Source organism: Mizuhopecten yessoensis, unplaced genomic scaffold (assembly GCF_002113885.1).
Source record: "Mizuhopecten yessoensis strain PY_sf001 unplaced genomic scaffold, ASM211388v2 scaffold10115, whole genome shotgun sequence".
NCBI classification, from domain to species: domain Eukaryota; kingdom Metazoa; phylum Mollusca; class Bivalvia; order Pectinida; family Pectinidae; genus Mizuhopecten; species Mizuhopecten yessoensis.
This window is the reverse complement of record NW_018408386.1, coordinates 97,158-117,081: the sequence shown is the minus strand read 5'-3', so window position 1 is coordinate 117,081 and position 19,924 is coordinate 97,158. Positions and strand designations below refer to the sequence as shown.

The window sequence follows — 19,924 nt, the reverse complement described above, 5'->3', positions numbered from 1 at the left end:
GTTAAATTGTCAAAATTTTATCAAATTGACATGCGGTTTTGATAACATTTTAATAAGTTTTTTTTATAATGCAGTTGTTGTGTGTATTGTTTAAATATGCATTTTGAAGTGAAATTGCCACAAAAAATACTTCAACAAATGCTTGAAAAATATTTAACTCGTAGTAACTTATATATAAAAAAAAAATGTTAAAAAGTCAGTCAATAGCCCTGTTTTTTTCTTTACATATTAGGAATCTATGTCAAATATTAAAGAATATAAGTCGTCAAGAATATAAGTAATTCGAGATTAAAATACTCGTTTATATGTCGATGTTTTCACGTAGACCCTTTAGATTCTCCATACCAGAGCTTGTCCTAAGTATAGGTACTTTTCATGCCACAGTTGCTTTGCTTTCCAGAGCACAGAGACATGACACATGGTACATAATGAAAGTGTATACATATTAGTTCAATATGTTGAAGATCGTTCGTAACCTATACTTTCTCTGGAAATGCAGACGTTACACTTTGTTGCAGGCAATTTGATTAAAAATTCAGCATGATGATTATCACCCCTATACTCTCTGTTATTAATGCCACCCATTTGAGTGGTAATAGCAACTTTTTTTTTTTAGTCAGATCGCTATTGCTTTTGTGTGTGCATTTTTTATATATATTTTTTATTTTTTTTTATTTTTTTTTTATATTTAAACCCTGTGTATTCCACTTGCTTATTCTTTCACTATGATTATCAATTTTATCCTTGTGGTTTGATAATGATGTGGGTATACTATGAATACCACCTAATTTGCTTAAAACAGGGATTTATAAGATGAACACTGTAAAGGGAAATAACTCGTAAATCTGTTTTCACTTCGGTTATGTTTGAATTTTATTTAAATATTTTTACAACACTAAATGAAATTGTATTTTTTTTTCTTTACAAATGTCCTCGTCAGTCGTGTCACGGACTTAGATAACAATCTAATTCCGTGGTCGTGTTAATTACAATTGCATTAAGGACACTGACCTGTGCTTGACCAGTGTACCATTGGAGAATCTAGTATGCTCGAATCTGTTCAAATTGAAGCTATGGAAATTATATCGGGGTTAAGAAGTGGGACATCTCATCGTAAACTATACCTTGAGGTAAATATGGAAACTTAAAGTTTAAGACGTCATAAGCATAAATTAATTCTAATGTATAAGATAATAAACCGCTTAACACCTGACTATCTTTATAATATTATTGTACCTTTTATCAATAATGCTAATAACCCATATGGATTGAGGCATACTAGATTCTTTAATGAACCTCAAGCTAGAACTCATATTTACAACACTAGTTTCTTTCCTGATACAATGAACTTATGGAACTTATTAGATTCTTCTATAACACCTGCTAATTCCCTTACTTCCTTCAAATACAAACTTCAAAATTATTTTGATAATCAAGTCGACAATATTTCCCTGATCTTTAAACAGTGCAATCCTAGGAATTTTAATATGATACTTTGTCAAATCAGGCATAAAGCAAGTTGATAAATTTACTGATCACCTTATTCAAGATGGCAGTTGTTCTTGTGGAGCACCGCGCGAAGATGCTGATCATTTTTTCTTTTTTTGTCCTAATTATTCTGATTTCAGACTGAATTTTTATGAAATATATAATGTAGTAGGATTTATTAGTCTGAAATTACTTACATCAGGAGATAATGAGCTATCACCAGAAACTAATAATTATATATTATCTAAAGTTGAGAAATTTATTGATTTAACTAATAGATTCACCTAACTCGAATTTGATTAGGATATTTTTATTTAATACTTCCCGTTATATCAATCTGCTCTGTGAATGTGTGTGGGTGTGTGTGTGTGCGTGTGGGTTTAGAAGTATGTATGTTGCCAGTGACGCAGTACTTGTACCATAACATCGCAAATGAACTAGTCATCTACGCCACTGGTAGAAGTGTTAGCCTTGTTATTAGTGTGTGTAGTTTCAACATTCAGCCATATAATTAATTCAAACATATATACATCTTTTCCATATAAATGTCCATCTATTTCAATACGTAATTAATTATCGATAATTTTGTAAATATATCTTATCATTCTTTATAAATGTATATATGTTGTACCGTTTCAGGAGGAGACTAATAAAGGCACTGCCTGTTGTCTAATCCTTTTGCAAATACAACAAAATTTGTTGAAACCAAAGGACACTGGCTGGTATGTCTTTCTTTTCCCCCCGATCATGGATATCACTGTCATATAGAAAATTAAGACATGCATCAAAGGGTGATTTAGCTTTTCTGGATAATTAAAATAACTTTCTAGAACAATCATTTTATTTTCACCAGATAATATAAAATTACTTTATTCACTCTTGTTAGACCAGAGACGTATATATTATTATATGTATAGGTCAAAGAAGTAATATAGACGGTAAAATCCCATATAACACTGGATCCTAATGGAGGTATGTCCGTAGGAAACGAATTACTTAAAAATATTATATGGGGCAAAGAAGTAATTCCAACAGTGTGGACAAGGTTAGGTTGTCAAATTTTCGGAGCGATCCGCTCCTTTTTCAAGACACAGTGAAACAGAACAGTTACATGTACATCATATTACAAGAAGATAGAATTGGTATACTATAATTGAAAATATAGCTATTATATAAAACCAATAGTCCCCTCGGCTAAAGACAGCCGAAGGCAGCAATTAAGCTGAGAGCATCGCGGACAAGGAACGCTGATGTTCAAGTTCAAGTTCTTTATTACTTTAAGTCGGTTGACTTATCAGTTATAACTGAACATATATACAAAACAATACAGAGATAACATACAATATGATTCACACACACATACACACGCGCCTACACACATACACACGCGCCTACACACACACACACCGTGGAGAGTGAAAACTAACCAGCAATCAGCTCAGATCTCCTTTTGTTCGCTTGTATTAAAAATTTGCCCAGATTTCTAATGTCAGTAACATTCTCACAAGTAAGCAGTTGAATTAATTTATACATGCTTGTATGTCTTACATAATATTTCTTAATTAGTTTCAACCTTATATCAATATAGCAAGGACATTTTAAAATAAAATGGAACTCATCCTCGACATCATTCAGGTCACATACTGTACACAATCTGTTTTGTCTTTCAGTTCTATTATATCTGCCACACTCAATATTTAACTTATGTGCAGACAATCGAATTTTACATATTTGTTTTAAATAATTTATATTAACAGGTTTTGATAAATAGTACTGGTGACCAAAATCACACACATATTGATACAATGCTCCTTTAGGACAAGATGTAGAGATACATTGCATATACGTCTCTGGTTAGACCTAATAGTCTACTCTAGCAGGGATATATATACCTAGCACACACAAGCATAAAACCAGAGATGTGTATCATACGTCTCTGATAAAACTAATAACCTATATAAGGGGTATATATATTTTATATATACATATTGGTGTTATACGTCTCCTTTGGTTTGCAGTTTTATTACCAAATGCGGTACTGCAATATTTGACAAAATGTACGTCTCTGATATTGAGAAGGGAGATAATGCAATGTGTGTCTAAGGGAATTATTAAAAACAACTTACATGCGTGTACATTATATCAAAAATTGATTTTAGAAAAACATGAAAAAAACTATTTAACTATTGCATTAATTAACACTCGTTTTAAAATTGCGTATGTATGCCAGTCAAATTTCCGGAACAAGTTTTCCTTCTTTTCGACTCGATTTTTATGACGTCACACAATATGGCGACCACCATGGATGGCTGCAGGGATTCTGAAGGAACAGAAACAAATTTGAATGATCATTCCAGCCCTTCATCTTTGACGGACGTAAACCTCGATCAAAGCTCAGCCAGCAGCGGTGAAAGCTTAGATTTGCTGAATGAAAGTCGAAAACAATTTAATTTCGGTAGAAAAATAGCAATCAAAAACATCCCCGTCACAACGAACGAGGTAACAATTTTGAATTTCAAAACCACAAAATTGCACATGATCTCTACCGTTTCTCATATGAGTTTAGTGTTCCATATTTTGCAGATTGTTTACATATATTAGATGATATGATATTATTTCTTTTTAAAAAGACTTTTTGGCGTAAGTAAAGAATACGAGAACAATACACACGTGTAACAAATAGGCCTACAGTATATATTATATGATATATACAGACTATGCTACTGTCGGTAGGCCGTTATGTACGAGATGTAATGGATGTAGTTTTCATTTCATTTATGTTTCATCGTAAATAACCAGGAACCTATTCCTCAATTAAAACAGGAATTTAGACTTGCTGACTATTAAAAGTAAATGGTACAGACGTTTCGGCACATGTTGCTGATTTTATTTGAACATTCTTCAGCGTTTTACATCACCACAAAAAGAAACCGAAACACCCTGTCCTTACGTACTCAAACTACATGTACAAGGTTGAAGGTACTGAAACATCTAGCATTTGCAAATTAATTGGCAAGTCATATCATATCAGTGATCTCATGCATATATATATACAACAGATGTTCGTGGGTTAAGGTGTACAAACCAGTTCGTGAGCCTCATTGACTTCTAAAAGGGCAAAAAGGACTATCAGTGATTATTTAAATACATTTATCAGGTTGAAAATTTCTGTGATTTCTTCTATTTGTGAGATTTCTTGGTACCACGAACATGTATTTTATGGTTCATTGCATATCACCTGTACCTGCACTTTCTGTTTACATGTATACAATTTGGATATCAGTTGTACAAATAAAAACTTCAATATGTAATGTTTATTTAAAACATCTTTTGGTTGAACTGTTTTTGTGTGTTTACAGTTTAGTGGCAGGCTTCTAACTCAGATACTTTACAGATTGCAAAAATAACATACAACAAATATTGTTTTTGTGAGAGAGAAATAAAGAAAAAACAATTTGAAATCTTAGAATTGAAATCCAAACTTTCTGTGTTCTGTTTTGAAGAACACTGAAGAGCATGTAAGCATATCTATATACCACACAATGGAAACTCACGATTGTTAACTCTGTCTCAGAAAGTCAAAGGAATTATTCCCTACCTGCTAATAACGTAATTATTTTCTTCAAAGGTGACAAAAATGGTTCTAGCAATACATTTGACTATGAGTTTCTTTAAACATCAAGCAGTTCTTCTACGGGGACCAGTAAATTATATTATGCTGAATGATCAAAAACTTAATGATCTGTTTAATTTCAGGAGGTTGATCTATTCCTGGGGGAATATGAATTGGACGAAATTGACATGAACAGTAAAGAAAAAGAAGGTTTGTGTTTCGCAATAATTTCTAGTTGAAACTTGGGTACTGCAGTTAATGACTTTCAAATAAGCTTATATTGGATATATTTATTTATGTAATCAGAAAAAATGTAAGGTTTTGAAAACAGTTTCTTAATCCTTCATTTTAGCTATTGCAGCGAAGCGTGAAGCTTGAATTACAATTATACATACAAGACATGCATTTGTTAATATGCTGATCTAGTGTACATTTGGCCAACAAAACACTTATCATAACTTATTACAAACAAGGAGTATCAATGCAAGTTAACACAGGTTGAATAGTGAAGTTATAGTTAAAAGTTATACCATAGGTAAAGTTTCTATAGATATTCACTCAACTTTTTATTTTGACTTTCAACTTTTATTTATTCCCGTTCTGTATTTCTTTTAACATATTGCTTGTTAAATGTCTTTTGTGTAATTCTTTATAAAAATTATATGAATATTATATATTTTTACTTTCACAGCTGTGGTGACTTTAAAAAATGGTGAGGATGCAGAGAATATCTATGAAGAATTGAACCAGGCAAGAATGCTGGACCACACCATTTCCATATGTATTCTGGCACCAGACCGCCTTTTGTGTCTAGCACACCTCCCTGTCGATTTTACGGACAAGGAACTCAAAACAATGGTCTCTCCCCTCGGTGATACTCTTAAGTGCTTTATGTTCCGAGCTGATGACACAGGTATGTCTTTAAGATGTGAAAATCAAAGGTGTACAAAGATGATATATATATGTGTCTTCTGTTCAGCCACAGTGAAATAATTACCTTAGGTCTGGTTAGATTATATTTTTCCTATCATGTAATTTATAGGTTAAGAAGCCTTAAATTCGGTCCAAACAAGCCCTGTTAATTTATAGGAGTTTTCAATAGCCTTCTGTTCAGACACGGTGAAATAATTACCTTAGGTCTGGTTGGATTATATTTTTCCTATCATGTAATTTATAGGTTAAGAAGCCTTAAATTCGGTCCAAACAAGCCCTGCTAATCGATAGGGGTTTTCAAAAGCCTGAGACATCGGGTTAAACGTGAGTGGACATTTGTTCTAATGCACAAATTGTGCCATGTTATTGTATCACTGTACAATTAACTAAACATTTCGACTGTTGACTGTATTACAATGTCTGTGCCTGTTGTTGTTGATCAGTATCAGGATTACTGACCTTAGGTTGATTCTAATTGGTACCCCAGCATCTATTAATTAAATAGGCCAGAATCTACTCCATCTTTTGGATAAGTTCACTCTCATATTAGAGACATTCATTGTAAAAATCTATTATTTAAAAAACAAATATGTTAAAATAAAACCAATCTCCCTCAGAAAATGAAATTTTTCTGAGGGAGAAAAAAAGTTGAGTTAAAAGAAGAAATACAAAAATTTAAATGAATACTGTAAAAACTTGTGTAATTTGCCCAAAATTAAGTTTAAAGTTATGAAGAAATGATTCATCAAAGGTTTACATTTGACATATTCTCTGTTGTGTTCATTCAGGCCAAAGTAAAGGCTACGGACTGGTGGAGTTTAAGACCAATCTCGACAGAACCAAACAGATAGCAGCAGAGCTAGACTGGAGAGAGGTGAGAGGGAACAAGATCAACTGTGATGTCATCAGTCAACAAACCAGCTCGGCCTACCAGAACCTCCACTCCCGCTGTCTCCTGGTGGATAATCTCCCCTTGGATTACAAAGACAACTCCAACTTCAGGGAAATATTCAGTCGCCATGCCAGTCCCATATACTGCCAGGTAACTTACACAAGATCAATTCAGTGGAACAAACTTTACAATAGAAATGTTATCTGTATGCTTCAAGATATCACAGGTCACCCTTGTATGAAATAGAAGTTTACAGATGTGTCAGATTGCATGAAAATTAACATTTTACTCATTCTACCCTACATATCTAAACTGGACTTGCCCAGTCTTTGATTTGGTAAGGTTTAAATGTGATTTTAGGGGTGAATGGGTTGATATTTAAACTCCTGTATGAAATGGAAGTTTGCAAATGTGTCAGGTTATATATATATAATTACGAGGCAGTAACATACTTGGTATATATCTCAATTTTATTTAAGATCGTTTATAGAGTTTTTCCCTGGATGCGATGTGTTGATGTACTTGGTTTGTAAATGTTTGGATGTGCAGAAAAATGTGTGTGATATTATGTCGTGTTTAGGTACAACATGTGCTGTAAATGCCGGGTGACTTATTTTTTACGAAACTAGATTTCGGATTCCAAGGCTAAGAGTCTCTGACTCGTGAGATTTTCTTCCTCTTGCAAGCATTGTGATAAGATGCCAAGTGATATGTCAGAGCAATATGTATGCCTACAGGGTCTCATTTTAGAATAATTACTTACAGTGTACATGTCTGTACAGAAAGTGCTGAAATACGAATGTTGCTACAGTATGCATGTTGATTTCTGTAGCTAGAATTTAGCAACCCAATAACATATTTTAATCAACAAAGCTTCTTTTTTTTTTTGTGCTTGGTATAATTTTAAAGAATATGCTTTCATAATTGAAGATTTTTTTCTCTAATTGCATAATATATAATGGCAACATACTCTCTCTGTGTCAGGTGGTGCTGAAGGAAGGGGAGCCCCTCGGCTTTGGTATAATAGAGTATGCTGACCCAAAGGCTGCCGAGAATACACAGACACTGCTGAGCGGCTACAAACTCCATCAGACAACCCTAAGGGTCACCTACTGTATCCCGGGCAAGTCTGCCGTGGAGATCTGTTCCAGGCTACTCGTCAAGTTTGTGAGTTCACTTGCTTTTATAGCTTACAAAATACTATGTATCAGTAATATGTAAGTGATCAAACTGTATTATCAAATTAACAGTATTATCTGAGTGATAATACTCGGTTACAGATATAGCCGACAGCAACTTTCTAATTCATGTAATTCTTGTAATACAACATACAAACCTCTTATTCTACTGCTGTGGTTTACTATATGTATTGAGGTTTTATATTAAAGCAGTACCTAATTTCTGGAAAAAAAATCTTTTTGAAAATATCTAAATCTTAGATTTCTGAAAATGTCTTTGTCCACAAGATTATTGATCTTTTGGTTTGTCATATAAATAATGTACTGTCACTTTTTTACTGTAATAACATTTAATCTTGTCGTAATCTTGTTTGGGATTTGTTAACATCATGTAATTCCTTCACTATGACAGGATGACATGTCGTCCTCCAAGCCCAGCTTGTTGCCGGACCCAATATTTCCCAACACGTCTGTGTTGAACCATCCCTTAGTTCTGGACCTGTGTGACCAACATCCCCAGTGTAAGTCATAGATCTTGTCTTCAGGTTGACCACAGAATTATGTGTATCTAACATACTTACAAATAAAAAGCGGGCTCAGAAGCTGGAGTCATCAAAGGAAAATTATAGAATGTTTTAAAACTAGTTTTAAATTTGAATTTTATTTTATGATTATACGGTATATATGCACATATTTTAGCTATGAGATTGATTGTTATGAAAATATATATATATATATGTATTAAATTCTCAACACAAAGTCTTTAGTTTACTTTCATCTCTTCTAGGAGATTCTTCAGACTGTTTATTTGAAGTATATGTTGTGATGCATAAACTATGACGTCATATAATAGTTCGCTATAACGACGTCCGCTATATACGTACCCGCCATAGCGATATCACAGCAATAGAAATATATTAATTACAGTCTTAAAGCAAAGAGTACTATTTGTTTAGAATTTAGAATTACTAGTTAAACTACTATTTACAACAACAAAAAATGATTAAAATTAAATTAAAATTAAAATTAAAACTCTACCTGTGTGGGGGGGAACTCGGGACCATTACATTACTGATCTGACACACTAATGCTTTTAGCTCTGACACCTGGATAACCCCACTCAATAACCATTGACAAAACTGCTGGACATGAAGAATACACTCATGTTCTTACCAGTATCTTACCAATCTAAACAGATTTACATCTAGTCCTTCTTGCCATTTGTATTTTTTTGTACTCATTTGATAAAATGGCATTTGGTGCATACTCTGCAGCTTTTTAATTGAAAATCAAATACCAGGGTGAGCTATCAAATACAGCTGTACCAGGTGAGCCTGTGCCTCTTGTTTGTATATATCTATGTTGTTACTGTCCATTTTTACTAGATTGACCATTATTGTTTTTCAGTAATAACACATTTCAAGACAGCTTTACACCAGCTCCAGCAGACCTACGTCACACAGATGAACTTGAAATCGGCAAAACCAGGTATGTTTTAAAAGTCCACACAAATGTAGATAAAAAATATATGGTTAATTGAAGCAGCTATAAATAAGTAAGCAATACTTATTTATAAACTTCTGGGTTTGTTTTTTCTTACTATTTTATTTTCATTGAATACGGATGGTAGGTTTTTGTTTTCATCCAGGGTTTACAATTAAATAAAATTGAAGAGAAAATCCTTTTCTTCTTGTACAGGAATTTTGGACAATATTTTTTCATATAAACACCAATCAAATTTAATTATTGTTTATTTTACTTATTGTTTTTAAGTAAAATTCAAGAGAAAATCCATTTTTTTCTTGTACAGGAATTTTTGATAGTATTTGTTCGTATGTTCACCAATCAAATTGTTTAAGTCTTGTCATATCTTAGTGTAAAATATGATTTTATCTTCGCTTTTCACATGTTTGTTTAAAAACAAACAAAAATCACCATGACCCTAAATAACCACAGCCGTCGATGGGCCGTTAAACACAAACAAACAAATATATGAAATTACAAGCAATCCTTATAGTTGTGTGGTGCGTGACATGTACCGATGTGATATGTTTGTAGGTTTACTTGGCCCGGCACCATCTGTAGGTATGAGTCCATTGATGAACCCTAACATGCAAATGGGCCTGATAATACTGTTGGCTCTACAGACGCAGGTCCGGTCCCAGCACCAGGTAAGCATGTGTGGGAGGTATATCCTATAACACCCATTAACAAACGATGGAAATGATTCAACGTATTGGTTCTTTGTACTTATAGGTACATTCATCCTCGATACTCCAGGGGTTACGCTCACTTTCGCTCTATGCACCCCAGCTGGAATATGTTTTAGCAATATTGAAGGCTGAAGGCACAAAGATAGCTGTTTGATTGGACTCGGGTAAAAACTGACCAATCGCTAGCCTGATACCTGTCCTTTAAAGGTTACAAAGGAGCAACACCTGACTTCAAAGCCAGTCAATTTTACCGTCATGTGGTCGAGAGATTCTTTTGATAAACATCAAAAGATCGAACTAGTCTTCTCATCTCATCTACAAGGTGGCACACACTAAGCCTTCGATTTTGCTTATGACATATTCCAGGGGGGCGGTTGGGGGGGGGGGGGCGGAGAATCTAAGTGATTATAACCATAACCCCTGGAGTGTCGAAGATGGGGTACATTATGTATATACTATATAAAAAATGTATCAGTGTTTCTGCTTTGGTCACTCTCTAAAAATGATGTCATGCATTATGAAAGTCTTGATCGGATTCCAATCAAGTTGGTCACGTTGCCACAAAAACTACTACATTCTGTAACTTTGCGATAGATTGGGACTTTGTATATTTTTTTTTGTGAAGTCAAAGTTTCGGTAAATGTCACGGCCTCTGCATTGTAACTATAGTGAACCAATCAATGTACTGTTTTCATACAAAGTCATTCTCAGAAATAGATTCAATTTAGTGAGCCTCTGCCGAGCTAAAATGAAAAATTTGTGGCGAGTTTCATAAATTTCATATGAAATAGAAAGGAGTGTAAGATCTTCATTATCACATAATCAAGATTTGTGGCATTTATTTGTGTAAAAAGATAATTTTCTTGCAACTTTGAAATGTATAAAGCCGCCAGTTTGACTCCAGTGCCAAAGTCTGAGATGTCTTGTATTTGTCCTAGGCGTGGTGTCACAATTGAAACTTACAACCAATCACAGGGCTGATAGGTCATATTACATGGGTTAATACGCCAAAAAATATGACATGAGTATATTCACTGGATAACAGTACATTATGTGATAAAAAAAAAATCTGAATATGCATTGATTGAGAACTTTACAACTTGATACTTTCCAGGTGGCTGGCCCGTTGAACTTGCTTCCGCTGCTTGGTAACCATCAAACTGTAAGTTGAAGGACAAACATGTCTGCTAAAGGATGCGATAGCCTCGAAGCTCAGGATAGACATTTTAGACATTCTATTTTCTGGTGTTTTAATGGGTGTAATGTAAATATCTTTAAGTACAACAAAAACTTACACTATAATTTTTGATTTTCCAGTAATTGAAGAGAATTAATTTTTACTTTAATAACGAACCTTATAGAAGGTTAAATACTCCAAACCTGTTTGTGGATATGATAGACTGTGACCTTGAAAGGTTCCATAGTTTTTCATTTGTCAAATAAAACCACACATTTTGTCGAACAGGATTTTATATAAAGAGATGATTTATAGTTAAGACATTTAAAGATTTCATTATCCATTATTTCATTTATCAACAGGGTGACAAGCCATCAATACTGGGGGACCCAGTCTCGGCTCAGGCCAATATCATTTTACAGAACCTCATGTCTCAGCTATCCCCCTCATCCACAACTTCTCCAGCAGGGGGCAGCACTTTATCACCCAAGGCAGAGGAGAGTTCAACTTCACCACTGCTACAATCACTAGCTGTCAACATACAAAATCTCAACCTGGGCTGGCTAACAAATCTCGGGCAGCTGACATCGTCAGTGCAGTTCAGGCAGCAAATAGACTCGGGCATCAAACCACTGATGAAAGCCGAGACCAATCCGATGCCACGCCCCCTGTTACCACCGAACGTTAAAAGTCACTTTGATGGAGACATGGCCAAGTCAAGGTCTACCGGGGGACTACTAGGGGAAGCTCCACGGCTAGACAGAATAAAAATGTCTCAGAATTTTATGAATAATATACAGATGCTGGCTGGTCAGAAGAAGCCAATGCAGCCAACAGAAATGCCTAGTCTGTTGGATGGCAATATCTCTAGTCATACTGGTCAGGGTTTGTCTGGGCGTGGTGGACAGGGACAACCCAGGTACAATCAAAGTGGGAATGGACAATCTGCTGACAACTATGGTCAAAGTGGACGTAGCCGATTTGGTGATGAATATAGTCATAGTGGGCGTGGCCAATTTGGTGATGAATATGGCCATAGTGGGCGTGGCCAGCTTGGTGATAGCTATGGCCAGAGTAGGCGTGACCAAACCAGTGATGGCTACAATCAAGGTAGGCGTGACCAATCCGGTGATGGCTACAATCAAGGTAGGCGTGACCAATCCGGTGATGGCTACGATCTAGGTAGGCGTGTCCAATCTGGGGATGGCTATGGTCACAACAGACCTAATCAGTCTGGCGTTGGTATGCCCAGGCCTAATAATCAGACTGGGACAGGTGGTAAGTCCCTGTTGGGCGAACCACCATCTCTAGTACCCAAACGGCTGCCCGGACTAAGAGATGGACTGTTGCCGGAGCCAGGGTCAGACTACGGAGTCAACAAGGACAGCTACTCGACATCTGGACAACACCAGGTATGTATGGACCTGAGTCAATTGACAACATAGCAACACATATTGTCAAATGTTAAATCTGTATAACATAAGGATCAAGTAGAAACACGGTTTCGGTAAGATACCTTTAAAGTACATGCATGGTTGCTATTTATTCATATACTGGTAAATTAGTAGACAGATATAACTGAATCATGTGTTGCAATGAAGTAATATTACCGTATTTTCTCCGATAATTGGCTTTGTCTAATAAAATTGTGTGATGCTAGTAAAACCTGCATTAATTCTGAGCCATTTTGCTGCTAATCCTATCAGGGGGAAATTATAGGTTCTGATGCAACTCCCTGACACGTAGATGTATTTGATACATTGCTCTTCTTCGTGTTATGTCTGATTTCTTGACATTACAGGTTTACCTGTTCGAACAATTTTTCAAATGACAAAATGAAAAACATTTCTTCTGAAAATAATGTTAAAAAGTTAAACATCAAAGTTAAACATCAATGTTAAAAATCAAAGTTAAACATCAATGTTAAACATCAATGTTAATCATCAAAGTTAAACATCAATGTTCTAACAAAATGTTTGGAAAAAAATACAACAAAATTTTATTATCATTACACGTTAAGTGTTATGAGTATACTTAAGTTGAACTACCAACAGAGAGTGACGACACGACTTTTTAGGATCAGATAGAGCTATGATTCCAAGGAGGTCACTTTTAGTCTGTTAACTTGGTCTGTCTATATATATCCTACCTGTAATTAGTTAACTATTAGTCAGTCTTCTATTTTGTGTTATGTTTATAACTTTGTCATCCTATTATTGTAATCAGATCATATTTTTTATTTCACTACTTGAGAACAACTCACAAAACGTAATATATGACCCACAGTGATACGAGTCAAGGTATATGACATGATATACATGTATTTTAATGGTGATGTGTGTTGACAGGGGGATAACTCCAGCAGAGACGACTCTGGATACGGTGGCTACAGTCGACATGGTTCTTCATCCTCCAACAACTACACTGACAGTAGCTTCAACTCAGGACGCGGCGACTCCAGCTTTAACTCACAGGTCAGGGTAGAAGCATATTGATAGCTGATCGATCGATTATAAGCAGCAATCGTTTACTTTATTAAGTGTTGTAATAACACAATCACTAGTGATTTTAGGTGTAACAGATAGTGGTATAAAAATAAATCAATGACATCCTGAATAAGAAATTGTAAAAAAAAATTGCCATTTCTTGTCTGTTGATAAAATGTGCTGTTATGTGAGAGCTAATATCATATTAAAAATTTCAATTAACTCATTCACCCCTAAATATCTAAACAGGACTTGCCCAGACTTTGATTAGGAGGCACAGTAGTCGAGTGGTAGGATGCCGGGCTCGTGACGGAAGGGTTGCGAGTTCGAGTCACGGTACGGCACTATGTTGTATCTTTGAGCAAGATACTTGACTCCGCTTGTTCCAGTCTACTCAGCTGTAAATGAGTATGTAGTTGGGCTGTGCTAGAAATGTTGAATGCTAGCTGTGAGCGCCGAAATGGCAGCACCGGCTGTATGCTCCCCAGGGAGTTTAGAAAGATATTGGCTGGTTGGAAAGGCCCTATAACCACGGATAATAATTTGTGAACCGCTTTCAGAGGACCTACGAACTAGGTTGTGATAAAGCGGTATATCGGAACCTCAAATTATTATTATTATTATTTTTTGATTTGGTAAGGTTTAAATGTGACTTTAGGGGTGAATGGGTTAATTTTGTTATATTCAAACCAATTTTTCAAACTCTCTTCAATTGTTGGGTTATTTTTTAAGTGGAGAGTTGCAATATACACTGTACGTTTATGGTCAATTTCAGGGTAACACCAGTTTACTATCCCGACCTGGCAGTACCAGTTATGACTACTACCAGCAGCAGGAGAGCACTCCCGTAAGTCAGATAACCATACTGTCTATTTGTTAACCTAACAAAAGTTATTATCTTACAAGAAGTTTTAATTTGCTAAATGTAAAAAAGCATCCTCACTAGTGGTTGATTCCACTTCTACTGTATATGTATAGTAGTTTGGGGATAATATTTCAGAACTAGTAACGTGTTTTTTTGTGAAAATCAAGTAAAATGCAATATTGCATTGTTGTTTTATCTTCAATATTCAACAGAACACAGGTAAACAAGAGTTGTTTTTTTGTGTCTGTAAAAAATATATTATCTGAGATTATAGTTCATGGTGTTTATATTTCCTGAATATTTAATTTTTGTGCAATCTTTGGGATGGTAATCGTAATATAGCGAAATTAAATCCGCCGCAAATATTATGAACTATACACTATAAATTTGGAAGAGACATTCAAATTTTCAAAATCTAGTATGTTTTAGAATACTTAAGGTTTATCAATGTTAGTTATAATATTTTTTTTCATAAAACATACCAATTTGATAGCAGTGTGATTGTGTTTTTCAGAATGTCGGTTCGGAGTATGAGAGCATGGCTGCCAAGGCTATAGCCTACGCTGCGACGACCAACACCAGCTACCAGGGCGCCGCGGGTGGTAACAACGGCTACAGTGACTACAGCAGTGGGGGGAACTATGACAGTTATAGCAGTGGGAAGGGTAATGACTACGGTTACTGTAGCGATAACGGTGTGGACAGTGATACCTACAGACAATACAGTGGGTCCGGTGAGGATGGTGGTAGCTACGGATCTTACAGTGGTAACGGCAAAGATGGCTACAAAAACAATGACTATCAGTCGTCGCAATATGGTGGTCGTCAGTCAGAAAAATCGTCTCTACTTGGCACACCACAAGGTCGAAGTCAACAGCCACAGAGCTGGCAGGGAGCCTCATCCGGTAACAACACGGCAAGTCATCCTTTATTATCAACGCCTGGTTCTCAGGGTCTTCTGGCCACACCAGGAGGTAGTTCCCAGAGCCTGCTGTCCACACCAAGAGGTCGGTCCAGTTCACCTCATTCCCTCCTGTCGACACCCCCAGGTGTATTTTCCTTCTCAAATACCGAAGGAAAACAAACAAGTCTGTTAGGAGAGAAACCACGGACAAGACTAGCAGGAGGCTCCTCAGGCCAGGGAAGAACAGGGTTACCACACATCGGAAACCAAGCCGCCAACCAGGGCCTCCTAGGCAGCAGGCCAATAGGGTCAGCAGGCCTCTTGGTATGTATCCCGAGTCTCTTACATTTTCTTAAAAATGTTATTTGACCAAATCAAAACTTTTATAAGATACAAGTGATATTTTTTTTAAGCCATTCATCACCAGATGGTGGACTGTTCAAATTGCCTTTTATCCATGGTCATTGTCCATATATCTGTTGTTTGTCTGTTGTTTGATTTTCCAAAAGCAATTCTTATTATCCATATTTCTTAAGAGGAACTGTGAAAATGAAGGAAGCTCATTGAATGTTCACCAGGGTACAGGTGTTAGTCCCGCTTAGTTTGATTTGTTTGTTTCTGTAAGTGAACCAAATATCTGGAGTGAATGAAAATCTAGATTGTGAACAAAACGGCCAGAGTGTCTAGAAAATCAAATATCAAACTAATTTTCATGATTTTTATTCATTCTTCTCCACTAGAAGATTTCAATTGAATTCAAAGGAAGTTTTCATCATTTTCCCCATACATTTGTATTATTCATTGAGCTTTACCCTTTCACCACTGTAGACCATAATGGACTTATCCAGATCAATGTATGGAAGAGTGTATTAAAGTTACATAGGGGTGAAAGGGTTAAATGAGGTAATGATTGAAACCAATTTTTTTTTAAATCATGTGGTAAAAGCTCCTCCACAGAAACTTAATGTATCGCTATTAAAGAGTACTGGATATATTTTCTTGATTTTGTTTGAAGATCTGTAAATTAATAAAGCTGTGTTGAAATCTTTGATATTGTAGAAGACACCCATTGGTCAGAAGAGGAGCTACAGTCACCTTCTCCCTCCCCCAGAGCCCAGCCCGGAGTCGGAGTATGTAGGTCAGCACTCCCAGGGGATAGGAGGACACTACGCCGACTCCTACCCCTCCAACAAGAGGCAGCGGCTGGATGTGGCAGGAACCAGCCGGAGCTTCGCCTCCAGGTACTAAGGTGATACATGGCAGGGAGTGACCTGAAGGTACAACCCGCTGGTATTGAGATAAAAGATGCTGGAAAAAGTCTGTACCAGTCTCATTTCTTCACCACATTGTTTGTGTGGTGGAAGAGGCAGCTTGACCTTTAATAGGTCGTTAATACTATTCTGTTGTTATCTGTGTATGATGCCACACACATAGTAACTTTAATCATACCTGGATCTGAGCTTGTCATATCATTTACAAATGTCTCATTATCTAGAGTATCGGGAAAACATGCTAGCGGTTTAACATTTGTTAGAGGGTAAGACCTTCTGAGTTTTTAACCTCACATGTTCAGGATGGTGTTTGATGGTGTAGAGGTCACACAAATCGTTAGTCACACTTCTGAGATCAGGGGGGATTTGGTATTATAGAGACTTTGTGTCTACATCCAGGCCAGTGGGCATCAGCATTTAACTTGCTGTAGCAGTTTATCGGAAGTGCCATATTGAACTTATAGGTTATGATGGTATTCTATTAAGACATTTTTCATGTTGTTTAAAATCTATTTTAATTTTTGGGTATATTTTGCATGACCTTAAGTTATCAAAATGATGTTGAGATAAAAGAATATAATTCCAACAGCATCATGAGTTTCAATGTATTATCAAGTTATATTTTTTCCTCATTTTCCTTATTAAATGTTCTTTGAAACGTTTCAATTTTGATTTATACTAGATCCCACCTACACTTTAACACTGTCTAAAGCTAATATTCTGATATACCCTTCACCCCAATGTCACCTACACTTTGACACTGTCTAAAATAATATAAAGCTTAGATTCTGATATACCCTACACCCCAATGCCACCTACACTTTGACACTGTCTAAAATAATATAAAGCTTATATTCTGATATACCCTACACCCCAATGTCACCTACACTTTAACACTGTCTAAAATAATATAAAGCTTAGATTCTGCTATACCCTACACCCCAATGTCACCTACACTTTGACACTGCCTAAAATAATATAAAGCTTAGATTCTGATATACCCTACACCCCAATGTCACTTACACTTTGACACTGTCTAAAATAATATAAAGCTTATACTCTGATATACCCTACACCCCAATGTAACCTACACTTTGACACTGTCTAAAATAATATAAAGCTTATATTCTGATATACCCTACACTCCAATGTCACCTACACTGTCAGACTGTCTAAAGCTTATACTCTGATATACCCTACACCCCAATGTAACCTACACTTTGACACTGTCTAAAATAATATAAAGCTTAGATCCTGATATACCCTACACCCCAATGTCACCTACACTTTGACACCGTCTAAAATAATATAAAGCTTATATTCTGATATACCCTACACTCCAATGTCACCTACACTGTCAGACTGTCTAAAGCTTATACTCTGATATACCCTACACCCCAATGTAACCTACACTTTGACACTGTCTAAAATAATATAAAACTTAGATTATGATATACCCTACACCCCAATGTCACCTACACTTTCACACTGTCTAAAATAATATAAAGCTTAGATTCTGACATACCCTACACCCCAATGTCACCTACACTTTGACACCGTCTAAAATAATATAAAGCTTAGATTCTGATATACCCTACACCCCAATGCCACTTACACTTTGACACTGTCTAAAATAATATAAAGCTTAGATTCTAATATACCCTACACCCCAATGTCACCTACACTTTCACACTGTCTAAAATAATATAAAGCTTAGATTCTGACATACCCTACACCCCAATGTCACCTACACTTTGACCCTGTCTAAAATAATATAAAGCTTAGATTCTGATATACCCTACACCCCAATGCCACCTACACTTTGACACTGTCTAAAATAATATAAAGCTTAGATCCTGATATACCCTACACCCCAATGTCACCTACACTTTGACCCTGTCTAAAATAATATAAAGCTTAGATTCTGATATCCCCTACACCCAATGTCACCTACACTGTCAGTCTGTCTCCATTAGCTTAGATCCTGATACATAGAACCTTAACATTGACTAACTTACTTGTACTAGAAGCTCAAAGTGGACTTGAAGTAGACTCAAAGTGATATTGGCATCTTTATCATACATTAACCCACTCACCCCTAACGTCACATTTGAACCTTACCCAAATCATAGACCGGGAAAGTCCAGTTTAAATATGTAGGGGTGAATGAGTTAAAGTCTGCATGTAAGACCACCATTTTGCATTTATAGTTTGAACTTTGACCCATTATGGAGATTTAAGGAGTAGATCTGTACCCATACATACACATATATAGGTTTATAATCGGTGATAAGCCCACCCCCTAATTTTGACATGTTTTCATGGGCACAGGCCCCCTGGGCTTATCACTGGTGAAGTACGGTGGTATATGAAGGAGAACTGAAGCAGTGGTATGCTTGATTCGGGATGCAGGGATGGGTATGTCTACAACATTGTAAGATATATAGTAGTTCAGTGTCAATGGTCAGCAGAAGTATATTGACCTGTATAGTTCTTAAGTCTCAAGCTTTGAAGTTAATTGATCTATGTCATGTGTACATTCTCTAGCATTACAGTAAATTTACCCACTATGTAATATTATTTATAATAATTTGTACAGTCTCTGGGTCCCTGACCATGGGGACATGAGTACAGAGTTATTACACCTTACAAGCAGATTTGCCATTGTCATCTCTTGCCTGCCACTTTGTGATTTTGCAAATTTCTTTGGAGAGAAAAAAGATTCAAAGTGATATCTGAAGGTACATATAATGTACCTTATAAATATAAAAAATCATTGTGTAATATAATCTTAAATCTTAATAAGAAGAAATATATTTTCCATTCATTTTCACAATCAGCATTTTGTGAAACACTAATGATCAGTAACATAATAATAGTCCCTGTATTGCTAACACACCCACA

General features: G+C 35.9%; 1 protein-coding gene across 1 annotated transcript; it reads left to right on the top strand.

Moving 5' to 3' along the window:
• The first annotated feature begins 3,776 nt into the window (after positions 1-3,776).
• Positions 3,777-17,982, top strand: LOC110459570. Its single transcript, XM_021511897.1, has 14 exons — positions 3,777-3,987; positions 5,245-5,311; positions 5,793-6,014; positions 6,823-7,076; positions 7,911-8,093; positions 8,517-8,625; positions 9,512-9,592; positions 10,163-10,275; positions 11,432-11,479; positions 11,857-12,906; positions 13,843-13,968; positions 14,756-14,827; positions 15,360-16,073; positions 16,809-17,982. Exons 1-14 carry the CDS (start codon positions 3,778-3,780, stop codon positions 16,995-16,997), a joined length of 3,438 nt encoding a protein of 1,145 aa, XP_021367572.1. The 5' UTR covers position 3,777; the 3' UTR covers positions 16,998-17,982.
• The last annotated feature ends 1,942 nt before the right edge of the window (positions 17,983-19,924 follow it).